General features: G+C 40.7%; 1 protein-coding gene across 1 annotated transcript in view; it reads left to right on the top strand.

Annotated features, from left to right (window-relative positions):
- Positions 1-16,648, top strand: part of LOC132978938 (secretory phospholipase A2 receptor-like) — a 36,521-nt gene extending 19,873 nt beyond the window's left edge. Inside the window, exon 4 of the mRNA XM_061044319.1 lies at positions 16,498-16,648. Within this exon, the coding sequence (XP_060900302.1) occupies positions 16,498-16,648 (151 nt within the window). The remainder of the gene's footprint in view (positions 1-16,497) is intronic.
- Positions 16,649-16,876: the final 228 nt, after the last annotated feature.

The raw sequence follows: 16,876 nt of genomic DNA, 5'->3' as shown, positions 1-16,876 counted from the left end.
CAATTTAAAGTTATTGAATGTGCAAAAAGTCTCGACCAGCATCCGACAGAAAACGGGCCAAAAAGCTGCCAGTTTGGCTCTCACAACCAAAAGTGTTTTTCATTTGTGTGAATGATATCTTTAATTTCGCTTTGTGTGTAATACAGAGGAAGTACTGCCTTCACAACTGATCTGCAAAGATGGTGTAGCAGAAGATGTATCTTAAATAGGTCCAGAGAATTCTGGCAGAGGTCTTTACAATGATAGTGAAGGAACAAAATGAAAGGTGTGAGTTTGATCAAATGTCTGAAAAGTTAATCTGTATGAGACGAATAGGATCCACAGTATTCATGAGTTGTAACTTGTATGTTATGGTTGCCATCCAGTGGTGTAAAGAGGTACAAAAAACATTCAGTGAGGTAATTCACAAAAGTGTTTCCCCTCTTCTTTTCAGTTTCTCTTTTCAGAAAACCAAATTAGCATCAGAGCGAATCAAGACACTGTTCTTTGAACAACACTGCAACCATGTAAATGTACATTTCCCCGTTGTGGGATAAATAAAGGATTATCTTATCTTATCTTATTGCGTGTCAGCTTCGCTCCGTTAAATGTCCTTGCTCCATCGTCCGTCGACACCCACAGGCTGCGTTCTCAGACCGCAGCACGGAGCAGCTGGAGGGCCTATAGACGAAGGAGTTCCTGTGGTGATTACACATTCATGCTTGACAGCACGAGATAGTACAATGTATGTGGTATAAAAGCTTATCAAACACTTATAACACAACAACAGACTCACATAAGGTCATTGTTCCCAACCGTCAAAACAGAGTGTTTTATTCTGAAAATATGTTCTAAAGATGTTTTAACATTTTTTTTCCGGTATGTGACTTCCTGTCCCACTCGATCTGCTCTGTGGTTAATTGATGCACGGTGCTCCAGCATCCAGCAAAAACAGAAGCCTTGTGTATCTGCTGCAGAGCTCTTCAGACTGCCAGAACTGGGACGGAGCTGAGACGCAGCGGAGATGGTGGATGACTAAAGTAAAAACCAGCTATCCTTTCTTTTGACTTTTTGTCTAACATGGTTGGATACTTTGTGATTTGTGAATGTTTTCTAGCAAATCCCTTCCTGCAAAGCGTCACCTTTTGTGAATATTTGCTTTGGAAGATATAAACACACGGGCTGCATCTTCAGTGTGATGTAAATCACCTCATCTGACACCTGTGGCAGCAGTTTCAGGCATTAAGAATGACATCACAGACACAGTCATGTCTTGTCTTTTGAGTCTGTTTCATAACCAGAAAATAAACTCCTAATAGAATCCTTTAGTGTTATTTTAAATACTTGTCTGTAGGATACATGAAAACAAGGCCCTGACAACAACTGTTATTGTAAAAACAAGACCCTCTGAATTATTCAGGTCCCCCCTTCTCTTCTGTGCCTTAAAAGAACTCTAGAGCTGACTCAGTGCACGGTGCGTTTAAGTGGTGACAATATCCTATTTGATTTATATCGGCAACAAGTTGGGCCACTGTTAGTTAAAGGATACTCCACTCTGCACATATTTACTCCTCGTTTGATTTACTGTTCAGTGACACTGAAGTTTGAACTGAGGCTTCTCCATGTTCCCGCTGTAATTTCTTACCTTGTCAAAAACAAAATAACTTTCAAAAGTGACCCAATAACACACATGCATTCTCACACACACACACACACACGTGCACACAGACACACACACACAGACATGCTCACATCGGCAGGGTGATTTATTTTAAGACTCAGGGAGTCTAAGAATGCCATTTAGTAAAGATGGCAGTGGGTAATAAATCCTCATCAAGTCTGGTACATCCTGTTAGCTTCTTCTCTCCTCGTGACAGCTTTTTAATAAGCTGTGTGTGGTCCTGTATGTGTACTTGACATTTACTAGCTGACGCTACCCCTCCCTGTCCGTCACTGCACATTATGCATATTCTACCAGAACCCGAGAAGAAGCATTACAATGTACCATAACTGTGTTGTTTCGTACTTTTCAAGGTCTGGGGGAAACGGAGCTATAGCCTGTTTGTTGCTGTAATTGATTTCTTTTCATCCAGGCAAATGAGTTTCTTATTTCTTTGGAAGTTATTTATATGGAAATGCTGTGATGTTGTGACTACATTAGTCGAGTTATTCTCACCTCCCTCTAAAGTCACTTCCTCCAGGGGAAACTCCCTTTGTTGCCATTTGCTGTTTTGCTGATTCTGTCAGCAAAAATTAATTGGTGTCCATTTTAACTCCCCTCGAGCCTTAATTTCTATGAGCGGAGAGATACCCGGGCCCAATTAGGTGGTGTAAATAACATTTGCTCTATAATTGCTTCAATAAAGATTTATCGCCTTCTCTTCATTGTCCTTATGTGAAGGCATAGCGAGGCCAGCCAGAGGAGACTGAGGCATGGAGAAGTAATCTGGCAGAGTGGTAAAGACATGCAACACTGCTGCATATAGAGCAGACTTTTCTGCCTGTGTCTCTGTGTATTATCAGTCCCTAGAAAGAGTAGATTCATGTCTTTGGGTAATGTGTTTTTTTTCTGGGTTGTTTTGGGAAATCTGTAAATAAATAAAGCAACTAAGCGCAAAGGACACTCACTAACAAGGACACTACTTCTTGAAATCTCGACTGATAGGCATTAAAGAGCTAAGTGATTATTCATTAAGTGTAGACATGATGTGAAAATAGAATTCACCAGCATCCTCAGTTGGCCCTTCGCCTAATTGACCCCCTTCTTACTTTTTCTGTGGCCTACATCAGAGAAACACATTAGCAAGTCACAAAGGTCACATAGACAGGTTCCTGTACAAAAACTAAAACTCTTTTTTTCTTATAATGGGTCCTTGTCTGCAAACAGAAGTAGACAAAATGATAATGCATACTGTGAACAAAGAAGCTGTTCTTGCAGATTTCTTTACTTGCAGCTATAGCTAACTCAATGCCACATGTAAGAGATGTTTCTGCTGACATGTTCCTGTTTTTCAAGTGATTTACTCAAAGTCAGAGCTCTGCAATTACAGCAGCAAGACAACATTTTTTAAAGACTGAAACATTTGATAATGAATTTTGTAAAACTCTGCTCTTTGTGACGGGCTTTATTGTGGTGCAGTGGTTAGCGCTATTGCCTTACAGCGAGAAGGTTCCTAGTTCACATCCCTGTAGGGATTCCCTGTTTGGTGTTTGCATGTTCTCCCTGTGCATGCGTGGGTTCCCTCTGGGTACTCAATCAATCAATCAATCAATCAATCAATCAATCATTAAATATCTCGAGACGCTTTACAAAAGAACATACGGGATAATATGCAGGCATGATTTCTCCTTTGTATTCCTCTATCACATTCCCATTACCTGGCGCTCAACCCTTTCAAGAAATCTTTGGAGAAAGACACCGCTCATATCTAGAAAAAAATCCACCCTTTAGTTTCTATATTTCCAAACCTTTGCTGTTCATGTTTGTTACATTTGTACGCAGTCAGGTTTACTAAGGCGGTAAGGTTTACTTTAGTTCAGTGTTACATGGCATATCATTCAGAAGGTCGTGATTCATTCACTGTGACAATACTGTAACATGCATTAAAGATATCCAACATTATTATTTGTTTAATTCAATTATTATTTTCCTTCACACTGTTACTTACATGTATGAAAATAAAATAAAGAATGAGGAACAAATGTATCTATTTATTCTTGTTTTGTTAAGCTAGCTGATAATATTGCATGCACTCTCACAAAGCGACCTGCTTCTCAGTTGTACATGCTCTAAAATACTACAAATATATCAAAGATGATCAATGCGTTTTGGAAAACCTTTCATGGTGGAAATTGGACGTAACAAGTTCACAGCTTTATTAATGATATTTGGAGGTGTGGTGATTAGTTATGGGGACCTGAAAAAGATCCACTGCTCATCAGGGACCTGAGAGACATCAGTTTGCCACCATTACTAAACCTTTTGTTTGCCTATTCATCCATTTCCCATGTAGGATCCAAGTAAACATGGCAGTGCTTGGTCTGCCAGGTGGATCTGGGGCTTGCCCCCTCCTCTCTCCTCTGTTCTTCTTCCTGTATTAATAGCTCCTCTGGAGAGCCAGAGAGGTCTGTGTGTCAGGTTTTATCTCCAGAGAAGAACAAGGGGGAAAACTAAATGAAGCCTGAACTTGAGAACAGCCCTATCCACGCTTCTCGAGGGGATGCTCTCAGCACATTAATGGAAACATCAGTAATGTGCAAAACAAATGGAGGGGATGTGAAAACCCCCAAAGACTTTCCCCCACCAGCTACGTTGAGCTGCTGCCATAAATCTCAGGACCCCTGTGCACACTCTTGTATCCAGACCGGGGAGGAGAATCAGGGACCGAGCGGAGCCAGGTTTCTTCTGCCTGGTTACAGTTTAAGTGTCAGAAGGAGGCTTTTCATCTGAGCGCTCAGCTCTGAATGTGGGCTGCTTGTTGTCTCGTTGCCAAAAGCTTTTCAGACTTCATTCAACGAAACAGTTAGTCGGAAAGTTGAGGCAATTATCCACCGTTGCTGTCCAGAGAGTTTTTCTCCTGCCTGCCTTCAATGACAGTCTGTTTGTAACTACATGATTTGGATAAAGACTAATGGAGTGTGAGTAAAGCACAGGAGCAGCGGGATTATACTAATAAAGATGTATTATGGCTGAGAACAAAAGGCCTTGGCAAGGTATCCGACCACTGGGGCCTGTGGGTTGCTCGCTGAAGGGAAAGGTGGGTGGTACACACTCAGCTGTACATTTTCCTGACATAATGCATTCCTGCTTTGCAGCGAGGCTGATGTGATATGATTATATAGTAAACACTGAGGGATGGAAACTGAAACAGACCCAAATGTGTACTGTGTATCAGATTTTTTTCCTCAGTCACACAGTCCTCAAAGGATGTTTCCTTCAGATACATCAAGAATGAATTAAAGTAAAACTTCTACCACTATACCAGATGATTCCTGGAGAAATAATCTAGATGTGTCTAAAATACCATTACCATTAAGCATCGTCATGTCAATACCAACCAGCAACCGGTGGTCTTAAAAATGTAAGCTAATGCAGATGTGCAGAAAACTGCAGTTCCTTGAGCGTCCATTTGGGGCTGTCTGCAAGAGCAAAGGAATCCCTGCTAGGTCTGATGATAAAATGTCAATTTTGACGGCAGAATCAAACATGTTTACAGCCGGTTTCAAGTAACGGTTTTGGTCTCAGTTCATTTCTGTAATAGTAAACACAAAATGGAATTTAAAAAAAACACATCCATTGTGATTAAGTCAGCATAGAATTGCATAATTAGGGGTATGACTGTAGCATGTTTTATAGTCTATGGTCAAAAGTTGTTGTTGTCTAGTTTGTGAATGACTATGTACAGTAGAAATACTGACATTTCCAATTACCTCAACTTTTTAGGTGTTAGTTGGCAATTTTGTAGATGCTAACATGCTAACTATACTGGTAAACAGTATATCACTTACCTTTTCTATTTATACTGTTCCTAAAGGCTTTTAGCTTCTAGCACCAATGTTAAGTCGACGCAGCAAACTGCTCTAAATCGCCAATGAGTGCCACACTCAGGTGTCAAGTTGTTTTAACTCTCACTTTAGTTTCCAATAAAGAAGAGCTGTATGTGACGTACCAGGAAGCAACAACAACTCTCAAACAACATCAAAAATATAATGTATTATGTACAAACTAGTCAACTGGAACTGCTATTGTTGTCCAGGAACATGGAGAATAGCTTCCTTGTGCTTTCCGGTTGGTTTCTGTAAGTGGCAGTATATGCTCTCTCCCCTCTACCCAGTGAATGACCCTTTCTCTAATGAAGGGAATTTAAACCAGAACTGTTAGCATGATTGTGCACTGTTAAGCATGCAAAAATATGAGCTGCAGAAGTTCTTGTATTAAACCCTTTAAAGTTGATTCTTCCCTATTTGGTGAACTGGAGCGTTTAAGAAAAATACTTTTTAACAAACATCAGGCAAATGTACCGCAATGAAAGAGAAAATCTTTGATAATTTCTGTTAGCAAGCAATCAAAAAAAAATCATAGGAATCTGAATTAAATACCTTTGAATAGCTAAATCAGCAGCAGTTAAAACGTCAAATGCTATTTATTAGCCGAGTAAAGGCGGCGGAGCAGTTTGCAGATTGGCTATGAATTACCCATTCTCCTCCTTCCCCTCTAGCTGTTGCTCGTGCCGAATGGTCAGAGCGGCTTGCCTGGCCTCATTTGCTGGTTAATTGCATTTTATAGTTGAGCTAAAGACCTGTCATCTGTTTCTGTGCTTTCATTTATCTTACAAATAACCTAGAGAGGCTGGGTTAAAGTACCTGTGCATGCAGGCCAAATAAGCTCTTTCGCTGAATTTCCTCAAATAGCTTTTATTAGAGATGGCGGGTTTTTTTTTTTACACCCTATTTCATGCCTGTGATGAGACAGAATTAAATTTTGAGAATTAATGCAGCTGAAACTATTAGGCCAAATAAAATATGAACAAAGGATGTTCAGGTTTGTGAATTCCGGTTGCTTTCGACTGCTTCAGAAGTGAACTTTGTACCGGATTTTTAAGCTGTTAATTCATAAATAATTAACCTGAAAAACACGAAGACAACATCTAAATATCTCTGCTGCTACAGCTCACAACACTGTGTCGCATCTTTTTCTTTTCCCCCCCTTCAAGGTAGTGTGTATTCCCACTGTGAATGGTGTCCCCATTCCTTGTAATTATGCAAATGACACATTAATGAGGTGTAATTGTGAATTCATAAAACAGCGGGGATAAACTGTATAAAGATGCCATGTCTTAATAGGGGTAGTGGGAAGCTTCATCATTGAAGGGCTGGATACGCTAATTGTTTACCCACCACTGCTACTTTAAGTAGCGCATATTCATTTTAGGGGCATGGAGTCTAGTTATGCGTGTTTATACTATAATGAATGAGTGTTTATCATGGCAAGGAACATTTACAGCACAAACTATACATTTTAAACATGGAGCTGCTGTAAAAAAAAAGAAGAGCCTAGAGCAGAGACTCATCTATTTAGCCTTGACTTCTTATGTATCATGTGTGAGATAATTAGCGTATTACTGACTCTTACTGTCTGTGGCCTTTTGCACAGTTGAGCCAAATCTGCTCGTGACATCTACTTCCTTTTGAGTTCCTTTCTCCGCTATGAGGAAATGCAGAACAATCTTAGAATGACATCATTAACCAATCAGAACTAAGGACTTAAAACAGCTGTGTGTTAAAAGATGAAATATATAAACACATATTCTGCAGCCCTACTAGAATTTGGTTTAGATTTCTAGGTAAGCCGATAGTTAACATAATCAATAATCACCCAGGAGACAGCAAGTAAGGTGAAGGATGTTAACTGAATCTATTCTTTGTGAAACTGGAATACAAAAATAAAAACACAATAACAGGATTGGAATAAGTTTGCTGAAGCATACACTGATTGTTCTTCATTGAAATGCACAACACAAAACAATAGACGTGCTGAAAGAGGTGTGACAAAGTATTTATACTTGGATACATAAACAGTAATCATGGAGAGGGGGGTCGGAGACAATGCTGTCTCCCTCAGCTCAAAAGAAGTGTTTTTACTTCTTCCCTCACATGATGACTTCACTGTGCAGAGTATCTGCAGGTTCAAAACAGAAAGGAAGTTTTCACTTTGAAATTAAAGGAAAAAGGAAATAGTTTAAATTTTTTGGTAAGGAACTCAAAACTAATGAAACATCAAGACTGTCTGAGTGTGCTTTTATCAGACTTCTGACATAACAAATCTCACACATGCCAGACTACCTTTCTTTATCTGCCTTCTCATGCAATAACTGATACAAGCAGCTTTATAGTGTGCTAAGTTTTGGTTGATATCTCATCTCCCAACTAACAGCATGAGTTCAACAAGACTGTAGGACTAATTATTTATACTGCTTAACCACTGGACCTCATGGCACCTCGGTGAAATACATGGAAATAAAGAACAATGTAAAACACCTCAGTTTGGGTGTAAGAATCAACACAAAAGAAGCAAACATTTTAGACATGCTTGTTAGCATTCAAACACCACCACCTTTAGGCGGCGATGAATCTGCAGAAAAACATGTTGTGCTCAGCTCTCGTCAGCTTCAGTAGAACAAGTTACTGTGCGGGTGTCAGTGGCAGTGAGTTAGAGAGTGGCGGTGAGGGCGTGCTTTTGCATTCGTGACACAAACAGATGTCTGGAATCAACTGCACATGTCAGGGCTTTAATTAGTTTCAACACTAAATCGATGGGGGCTGATTAATAAGACAGGGGCCAGTGCGAAGGTGGAGGCAGGTTACCGAAACAAGAGAGCTTGCTTAAGGAGAAAAACTAATTGTATGAATTATTGAGCAGGCTGTCCATTCTGAGCAATGATGCAATTGGGTTTTTTTTTTTTTTTTGTGGAAAAATAAATAAAGAAATAAAATGTACCCACTGGACCTTAAAAATTTTCTAATACTTGATTTACTGTATGAGAACAGTGGTGGGGGATGGCCATTTTTTTTTTATGACTGGAGAAGCTTCATCTCATAATGAGAAAACATGGAAGGTCTGACTGATAGCTATCTTAGATGGATCATTCTGAGAAATCTTTGAAGCCATTTTTGTTTTCTGAACTTTTGAACACTGAGCAGAGTAATCATGTTCCATACTCTAATCATACATCAACTTTTATTCATTTACTTTTGAAAAACCTTTCTGACCAAAGAAATCCATACCAAAAAGGGCCATGAATCAATTCTTTATTAAACACTTCTGTGGGGAGTTTTTAGCAGGTTATTAAACAATCTGAAATATATGAGCTAAAAAAAGCAACAACAAGACACACTGTAATTGTAGTTATGCCTCTTACATCTGCCGCTGGTTAAAGCAACAACATGTTACCTCTCCACCTAAGAACAGTAGTTTCAAAGTCGATCTAATAACACAGCAACTTTCATCAAGGCAGATGTCATCTCTCCACTGATCGCCTGGTTGGCTGTTTAAAGCACTATGTAACTTTGGCAGTGGGCTGTGGTTCTCTTGCGAGAAGAGCGTACAGCTTTAAGGCACTCACCAGTTAGCTCGTCTCTGTACTGTTTGATACAATGACTGAGGCTAAGAGACAGAAGAGCACCGGGGGGTAACCGAGGGGGGTTAACTGAGCAGAATCGTCGTCTCATGTTTAGCAGCTTTAACGGATGCAGAAAGTCATTTAACCAAAATTATGTCTCAGGCTTGCATAGAAATAAATAAAGAAATCCATCTCACATCAAAAGTTGTCTTGGGCCTGTTAGCAATCTGGAAAAAGTACTGTATCTTGTCAGTCGACATGGGGTCTCAGGCTTCTCACAACACCGCTCCTCTTCTTGTCGACAAAAGCAAAATGTCTAAGAGTGGAAGTAATGAGGTAGGCATAACAGCACTGTGTTTTACGACAGTGCAGTTGCGGTAGGCGCCAAAGCGCTACAAAACTGAATTCCTACGATGTAAACTGAACCGCTTTAAAAATCCCTCATCAATCAAATTTCTGAATAATGTTTCATAAGGCTGTGAGGGTTGTGTTATAGGGTCATGGTGTCCCTGTATGCTTTTGATAGTTTTCTTACCTTTGTTACTTTATCTCTCATGCTTACTCAAAGCATGCAATATGGGTAATGTGCAATATATGTTGTGTTGTTCTGCATTGGCATGTGCCTTTTTGTTTATGTGTGGATGTGTTTTTTTCTATTGTTTTTTGTTTTTTTGATTCTAGTGGAAGCAACTGAATGTTTGGCAGCACTTTGAGTCAAAGACAAGTTTCCCCAAGGGGATAATAAAGTCGTATCGTATCATAAATGAAATGTTTGGGACGATGAAGGCACAGCAATCCTCTGTCCCTGAAAATAACTTATTTGTTGTGGCTGTAGTGCTGTTGCAATTTGATATCTAATTATTTACCAATCCAATTAAGTTTTCAGACATAGAATTAAAAAACGACAAGTCTTAAGGCTTATTTCTCATCCTTAAAATCTATTACAAATGAATCTCTGATTGTGCATTGACATAAACCAGCTAGACAACTTTAGAATTCTCCCTCTTTGACGAGTCTGCATAATACCCTCACCATTACAAACACTTAAGATGTTTAAATTCAATTTATTCAGTGCGACTTACTGTAGTTGCCTGTCTGTAAAAAACAATCTCCAGAAAATGTTTTTAGACCACAACTTGTAAGTGATGTGCTGCTGCTTCTGCTGCTATTCAAAAAGAAAACTGCAGCATGCGTGGGGAAAAATAAGGAGCGCTGCAAACACTTAAGAAAACTTTGAGGTTTTCAGCAGGTAAAGGGCAGCAGGTTTACTTGCCCGAGGACACATCGACATGTGACTGCAAGAGCTGGGGATTGAACCCATATCTTCTGGTTGAGAGGCGACCGTCTCTAGCACTGATCCATAGCTGCCCCAGGGTAAACACTACAGCGCAGTGGGTCAAAAAGCTTCCATATTTGTAAGTTAAATGATAACCCTGGTCAATACATAATTTCAGAAACTGGGATAGCCGATCGACATATCTTACTTTTTGAGCAACAAAGAAACTTCAAGTCTTTGGGTAATGAAATAAATAAATACCGTGCAAGTGTAAGTCTAGATGGCAGAAAGCATCGAAATGCTGACATATTCAAGTCTGCAGAGAACGGGCTACAGGACGCTGGTTTCCCAACACGTATGGTGGAGCAAGTCAGGTCATGCTGGAAAGTACTGAGGAGTTGCCGCTCTCTCCCATTGGTATCGTTGGCATTTATAGTGCTAAGCCTGCAATAAGCCTCAGTGGTCTCATATTTAAAAATGTCCACGGTTTGTGTTGTAATAAACAACCATCACAGGCGCCTGCACAAATAAAATGCAGTAATCAGAAACCAGGATATTTATTATAATATCATAATACTTTATAATGTATACAGGGGTATGAAATATCAGGTTTCTCTGTGTGCATGTAAGTGTGGCTAGGTATCCCAGGGTGCTTTGAGCAGCAACTCGGACATTGCAGAACACAATAAATGGAGGGAATTTTGATTGACATGTAAGTAGCCCCGCCCGCACAATCCTGAGAAATGATCTTAACTGAAAAAACAAGAACAACAACAAAAACATTTTTGAACAAGGTTTTCTAATAGTTGTGAATGTTTTTTTTTATCTCTGATTTTAGTGGAATCTTAATGCTACATTAGATCGTGATATCTATATTGCATTACAATGCAATGTCTTATATTATGTTTGTTATTGCATTTAGAATTAGTCATGATATGTTCTGCCTCTTTTGCTTTCTTACATACAACTATATAAGCAACATTACACGTACCACAAACAAAAACCTACAACTAGAGACCAGAACACCTCTGATACCTAAATCGAATGCTGTGCCTTCAGATTCAGTCTTCATGGAGAATCTGTAATTAGAGATCAAGTTTAGTAAAGCATCAAAAGATAAAGAAGTGATACGACATCTATTCTATCAGTCAGGTGGGGTCGTTGCAAAAGACAACTGAACAGTTACTTATTTAAGTTTGAAAGTTTCATTTTGAATCACCCTACATGAAGAAAACTTAACTTTACTTCCTCCAAGAAACTATAATTCCTGAATGGTATTTACATAAGAAGCTTAAGGCCTTGACAAACCAAGGAGATCGTCGGCCGTCGGTCCTAGTTGGAAAGTCGGTAAGTGGTCATCGCCCTAGTTTTTGCGATGTGTCCGGCCCCGTTGCCACCAGTCGGCCCCTGTCTGCCTTTTTTCGGCCAATGCTACATGTTGAATCGGCGCCGGCGGTCGGTGAGAGGAATCTCTGGTGATTGGCAGTTCGGAGGTTTCATGTAACTCCAGTTGCCGACACAGGTTCTGGAAAGCCCCTTGAGCCTGCCGCTGTGGTATCCATGCTTTCACCCAGTTTCTCCTTATTTGTCGCCTCTGCCTCTTCTTTCCTTTTTCCACTAAAAGACCCAACAGGGCTGACAACGGCAGCGTCATTTTCAACTTTTTATCAGACATTATTCTCCATTAGTAGGCTACCTATAATACGACTGGTGCACGACAGCTGTGGGAAAATGGTCTTCTCGTATCATAACTGACTATCGTCGCCTTAATTCCTCTCACACGTGCAGAACGTGATGGTTGGCCGTCGGCTGGAGTATTTGCAGTGTGTTCTAGCACAAATTTTTGGCCAGGATGTGAAACCACATCTTAAATAACCTTTTATGTTGAGTGCTCCATGTTGTGAATCAAAAGGAGGCTTTTGTGACGATTCTTATAATACATATAATTGACTAGAAACCTTTGAATAATGTTCCTGATGTTCTTCTATAAGTGACGGCTGACACTGATTGCTCCCCTTTCACAAAAGAAAATTATGTTTAATGAATAAATGGCTTAAACTATAAGCTGTACTTTCCGACTTATCTATCCTCACAGATGGCTTTCTACATATTTAAATCACTTACAGCTATATACAGTGAGTAATTTGTTGCAGTCAAGCGTCCAGCACTGCCTTCAACCTGTCTCTCCGTGTTGACTTTCGACTCTTAATTAGACAGGGTTAACAAAAGGAGAGCGACCCTCGGGCTTCACCTCTCGCTGGCATGTGCCACCGCTGGAAGGATGTTTTTCACCAAGCCGGCCCGGCGGCTCCCTCCTGTGATTAATGTGTGTATGCCGAGGGCTACTTTTGGCAGGGTCTCGTCTGACTTGTCTTGAAGGTTCAATTGTATTCATGGTAAGCAGCATTTAATTCAAATGAGTGCATTAGACTTGCAAATGCTGCTAGATGGTTAAGGAGTTCAAGTACAAAGTCTTATTAGGAAGGTGTTAAAAATATCCAGACAGGAATGTGTTGTGTGTGAAATGAGTAACAAAAGATGGACTGGAAGCATTTTATAAATGTATTTTTATTAAAAGAAAGAGAGTTAACTGGAGGTTTAAAGGCAGACTTATATCGAGCAAGATCCTCAGGTTGATTTTTTTCAGATTAAGGCCAAAGACCTGTTAGTCCATATGAACTCTCTGTCACCAATCAGGTCATCAAAATTCATTCTAACCAGCTGCTCGCTCAGATCAACCTGTTAGGACTTAACCACTCTGCAATGTCCTATTTCAAGTGCTCTACACTGTAATAGATAGAAATGGACAATTCCACCACGGATTGCCTGTTAATCACTTTGGCATTTTTTCTCCCAATGTGCCAAATATTTCTTGGTGTTCAGAATTTTCATTTGCATGCTAATGAAGGTGAAGGGCAGAAGCCACTAATTACAATCCAGTAAAGGCCTGCCTAATGGTCCACTAAAGACATAGCATGGCTGAGCCCATAATTCCATTATGCAAATGCATAGTCAGGAGTGGAAAAATCCACAGTCATTGCAAACTAGATTGGCTGTTGCAGGACTTCTTCACACTTGCTGAATATGTAAAATAATATACCGTGTAGCTTCTGTGAATAATGGCTAAGGACAGGAGGACATACTGTAAAAAAAACACTTTCCTTATCTCCTTTTTCTCAACTCTGAGAGCTGCAGTCTCATCTATGACCATGAACATAATAGTCTTAGGAATGAGGGGAAGTGAACCTGCAAGTTATAACCACACACACCAACCAGACGACAATGTGAAACATTTAAGACCTCTGCCTAAGAGGGTTCTGTTTTTGTAAACAATCAGAACGCCCCACCATAAGACGGCCCTATGGGGCTAACAATAATCCACAAATTGACCGAATAAAACACTTAAAACACCTCAACAAAGTCAAAACTAAGGGATTTATGATCAACAGACAGTCTTAATGATAAGAAAGATCAACTCTAAAACTAATGTAACTAAACACAACACACACAATCACACAAGCAGTCCCGACTCCAAATGCCCCCTTTCCTGAAGCCAGCACTGAGGCCAGGTGTACCTCTTCAAGTGATCAGTAGCTTCACCTGGTGCAGAGCTGAAGACAACAGGAAGTGAAGAAGCATCGAACTGCACAAGGCCCTTTCCTGGACTGTGACTTTTCAGGAAAGGGCCTGTGTGTGTGTGTTACAAATATATTGAGTGCTGTAGCGCCTGCAGAGTCAGAATGCCCTTTGTACACACCTCCATTCATTGCTTCCTCCGTCATCCACCCACATTCATCTCACACTCCAATGGAAAACAGCCACAGTGCCGTCCTCCAGGAAGGGCATTTGTACAGGTGCACGTCACCGGTGATCGGCGCGGACAGTCATTTGGAAAAACGTCAGTGAAGGAGAAGGTTACCTCGGCATAGAGCGTGTTTGAAAAAGTTTGTGTTATATCCATTTTGTGTGACATCGTCGTCGCTGGAGGTCCGTTGCTGTCAGGCCGGCTACCTGTTGGATTTGTTATTTCCCTGTTCCTGGTGGATCATCTGTTCCCTGGAGTCAGGAGATGCCAGAGGAGAAAAGCCCAACTCTGACTTAAACCTACTGACTGACTTAAAAACTTCGGTACCGTGAGTACCTGGTGTGTCTTTTGTTTCTTTGTGTTTTGATTGTTGCACCGCGAAGAGAGACGCTGGTTTTTCCTTTCAGTTTGTTTCCTCATTTGTTTTCGAGGCCCGCGGTAAAACCCGGAGCGGAGTTTTTGTTTTGTATTTGAACATTGAATTGAACTGGATTGAACTGTGGGTTGGGGGTTACCGGAGCGTACTTTTCCCAGAAGGGACTAAAAACCTGGAGTTACAAACACAGACTGTGAACCACGCACACACCGTGCTCACATTCATTTTGTTGCAGTGTGGTTGATGCCTGTAATAATATATATATTTGAAATCCCATTGTTGTTTTGTTTGATTGTTTTTTGCTCTTGCTTAGCTCCTATTTTGTGCAGGTTGACTATTTTTTTGTTTGCATTTAATTTTATTTTGTCAGACTTGACTCTGACTGGCACCCCAAAATTAAAACCTTGTCAAACACGCTACAAAAGTGGCACCCCAGAGATCTGGATTCACTAAACCCTGGATTTGTGGAAAAAAATTGCCACACTCTTCTAATTAACCCTTCTCAGGAATGGACTTCTTCACCCAAGTGCCTGTTGAAATGGCCTCATCAAAACAAGATGGCAGTCAAACTCAGCCATCTGTAGAGAAAAGGACCACATATTCCTTATTGGATATGGATTTGTGTGTGACATTGAACCCTGATCTATCGCAACCTCTCATTCCACTGGCTGTTGCATCTCAGGATGAAGTTTGAAATCAGGCTGGTAGTTCATCTTTATGGACGACTGAATTAATGGAGGAACCAGTGGACACTGATACGACAATTAAAGAAACTTTGGAGGAAAAATTTCAAATTCTAATGGATACACAAAAACAACACAAGGAGGATCTTGAAAAAACAGTCACAACTTTATTTAAAAATGTCACAGAAACATATGAACAACGCTTTCAGTACTTACATGAAACTCTGGACAAACATTCAACCTTTCTGAGAAATCAGTTTGCAGCAAACCTTAACTGGCGCTTAACACACCACCATACAGAGATTTTAAAGGACATCAAAGGGTTCATGACCCCAGTCGCACAATCAGTCGATCACCTGCAGGACGATGTGTGGAAGTTGTCCCAAAGTATGGATTCCATGTCCCAGGAATGGGGTACAATGAAGCAAACACTGAATGTATCTGCACTTGCATCAGTCCCTGTTAAAGCAGCACCCAAAAATGTTCAGTTGGAGGAGGCTCTGAGTCAGTGCCTCCAGTCTACTGTACTGAGTGATAGAGCAGGTGTGCTTCAGTCTCCTCATGATTCTCCCGTTCTTCCTGAGGTCAGGGGACGGTTAACAGGAAAATGTCCTGTAAAACTGCAGTTTCCATCATTTGGAAAGATGGAGGATGAACCAGATCCCCTCTTGTACTTGGAGAAATGTAATGATTTTCTTGCTTTAAATCCGCTGACTGAAGAGGAGTTGATGGCGACCTTGAGAAATGTCCTACATGGAACAGCGAGAGACTGGTGGGATGGGATACATTTAAACACCCATACCTGGTCAGACTTTCAAGAAAAGTTCCGTGCTGCCTTTCTGTCAGAAGATTATGAAGATGAACTGAGAGAGTGAGGACAAGAGTTCAAGGCGAAGGTGAAAGCATAAGAGACATTGCTTTTAGGTACCGTTCCTTGTGCCAGAGGTGGAAGCCTGAAATTCAGGAAGGTGCAGTTTTGAAGCTGATTTTCAGAAACATCAATCCCCATATGGCAAGCCAGCTCCGAGGCAGAGTTACTTCAGTGGATGAACTGGTGAGGCTTGGACAACAACTGGAAAAAGACAGAGTGAGTCAGACTCAATATGAACAACGGAAAAAACAAGTTGTGAAACAAAAAGAGAAAGTGAAGATGTTCACGACTAATGATCCACCACCGCAAAAAGACAACACCCCCTGTCGTCTACTGCTGGAGATGTAAAAGCAGTCATGCTCCATATTCATGTCCAAATTACAATCAGTTCAAGAAATACAAGCCCCCTGGTCAACACCACCCTCAACAAAACCCTCAGCCACACCATTCTCAGCAACCCCACCATCGTCAAAGCCACTCTAATCAAGCCTACCCACAGCCATTTCAATCTTCAGATCTCCAGAATCATTCTTCAGTGAACGCTGTGACCCATTCAGCACAATCACCGCCATGTGTCACCTCCCATCTCTTTGTGCAGGGCCTGAAAAAAATTCAGCATCCCTGGAGGAAGCACTGACACAGCCCTCCCACAACAGCTGAAAGTGCCCTTGACTGTAAGAAACTGGACAGGCAAAGCTGTTGTTGATACAGGTTCCACATATACTTTGCTAAATGAACATGTCTGGAACAAAGTCAAAACTGCAGGG

This window comes from Labrus mixtus, chromosome 1 (assembly GCF_963584025.1).
Source record: "Labrus mixtus chromosome 1, fLabMix1.1, whole genome shotgun sequence".
Taxonomy (NCBI): domain Eukaryota; kingdom Metazoa; phylum Chordata; class Actinopteri; order Labriformes; family Labridae; genus Labrus; species Labrus mixtus.
This window is presented reverse-complemented; position numbering and strand designations above follow the sequence as displayed.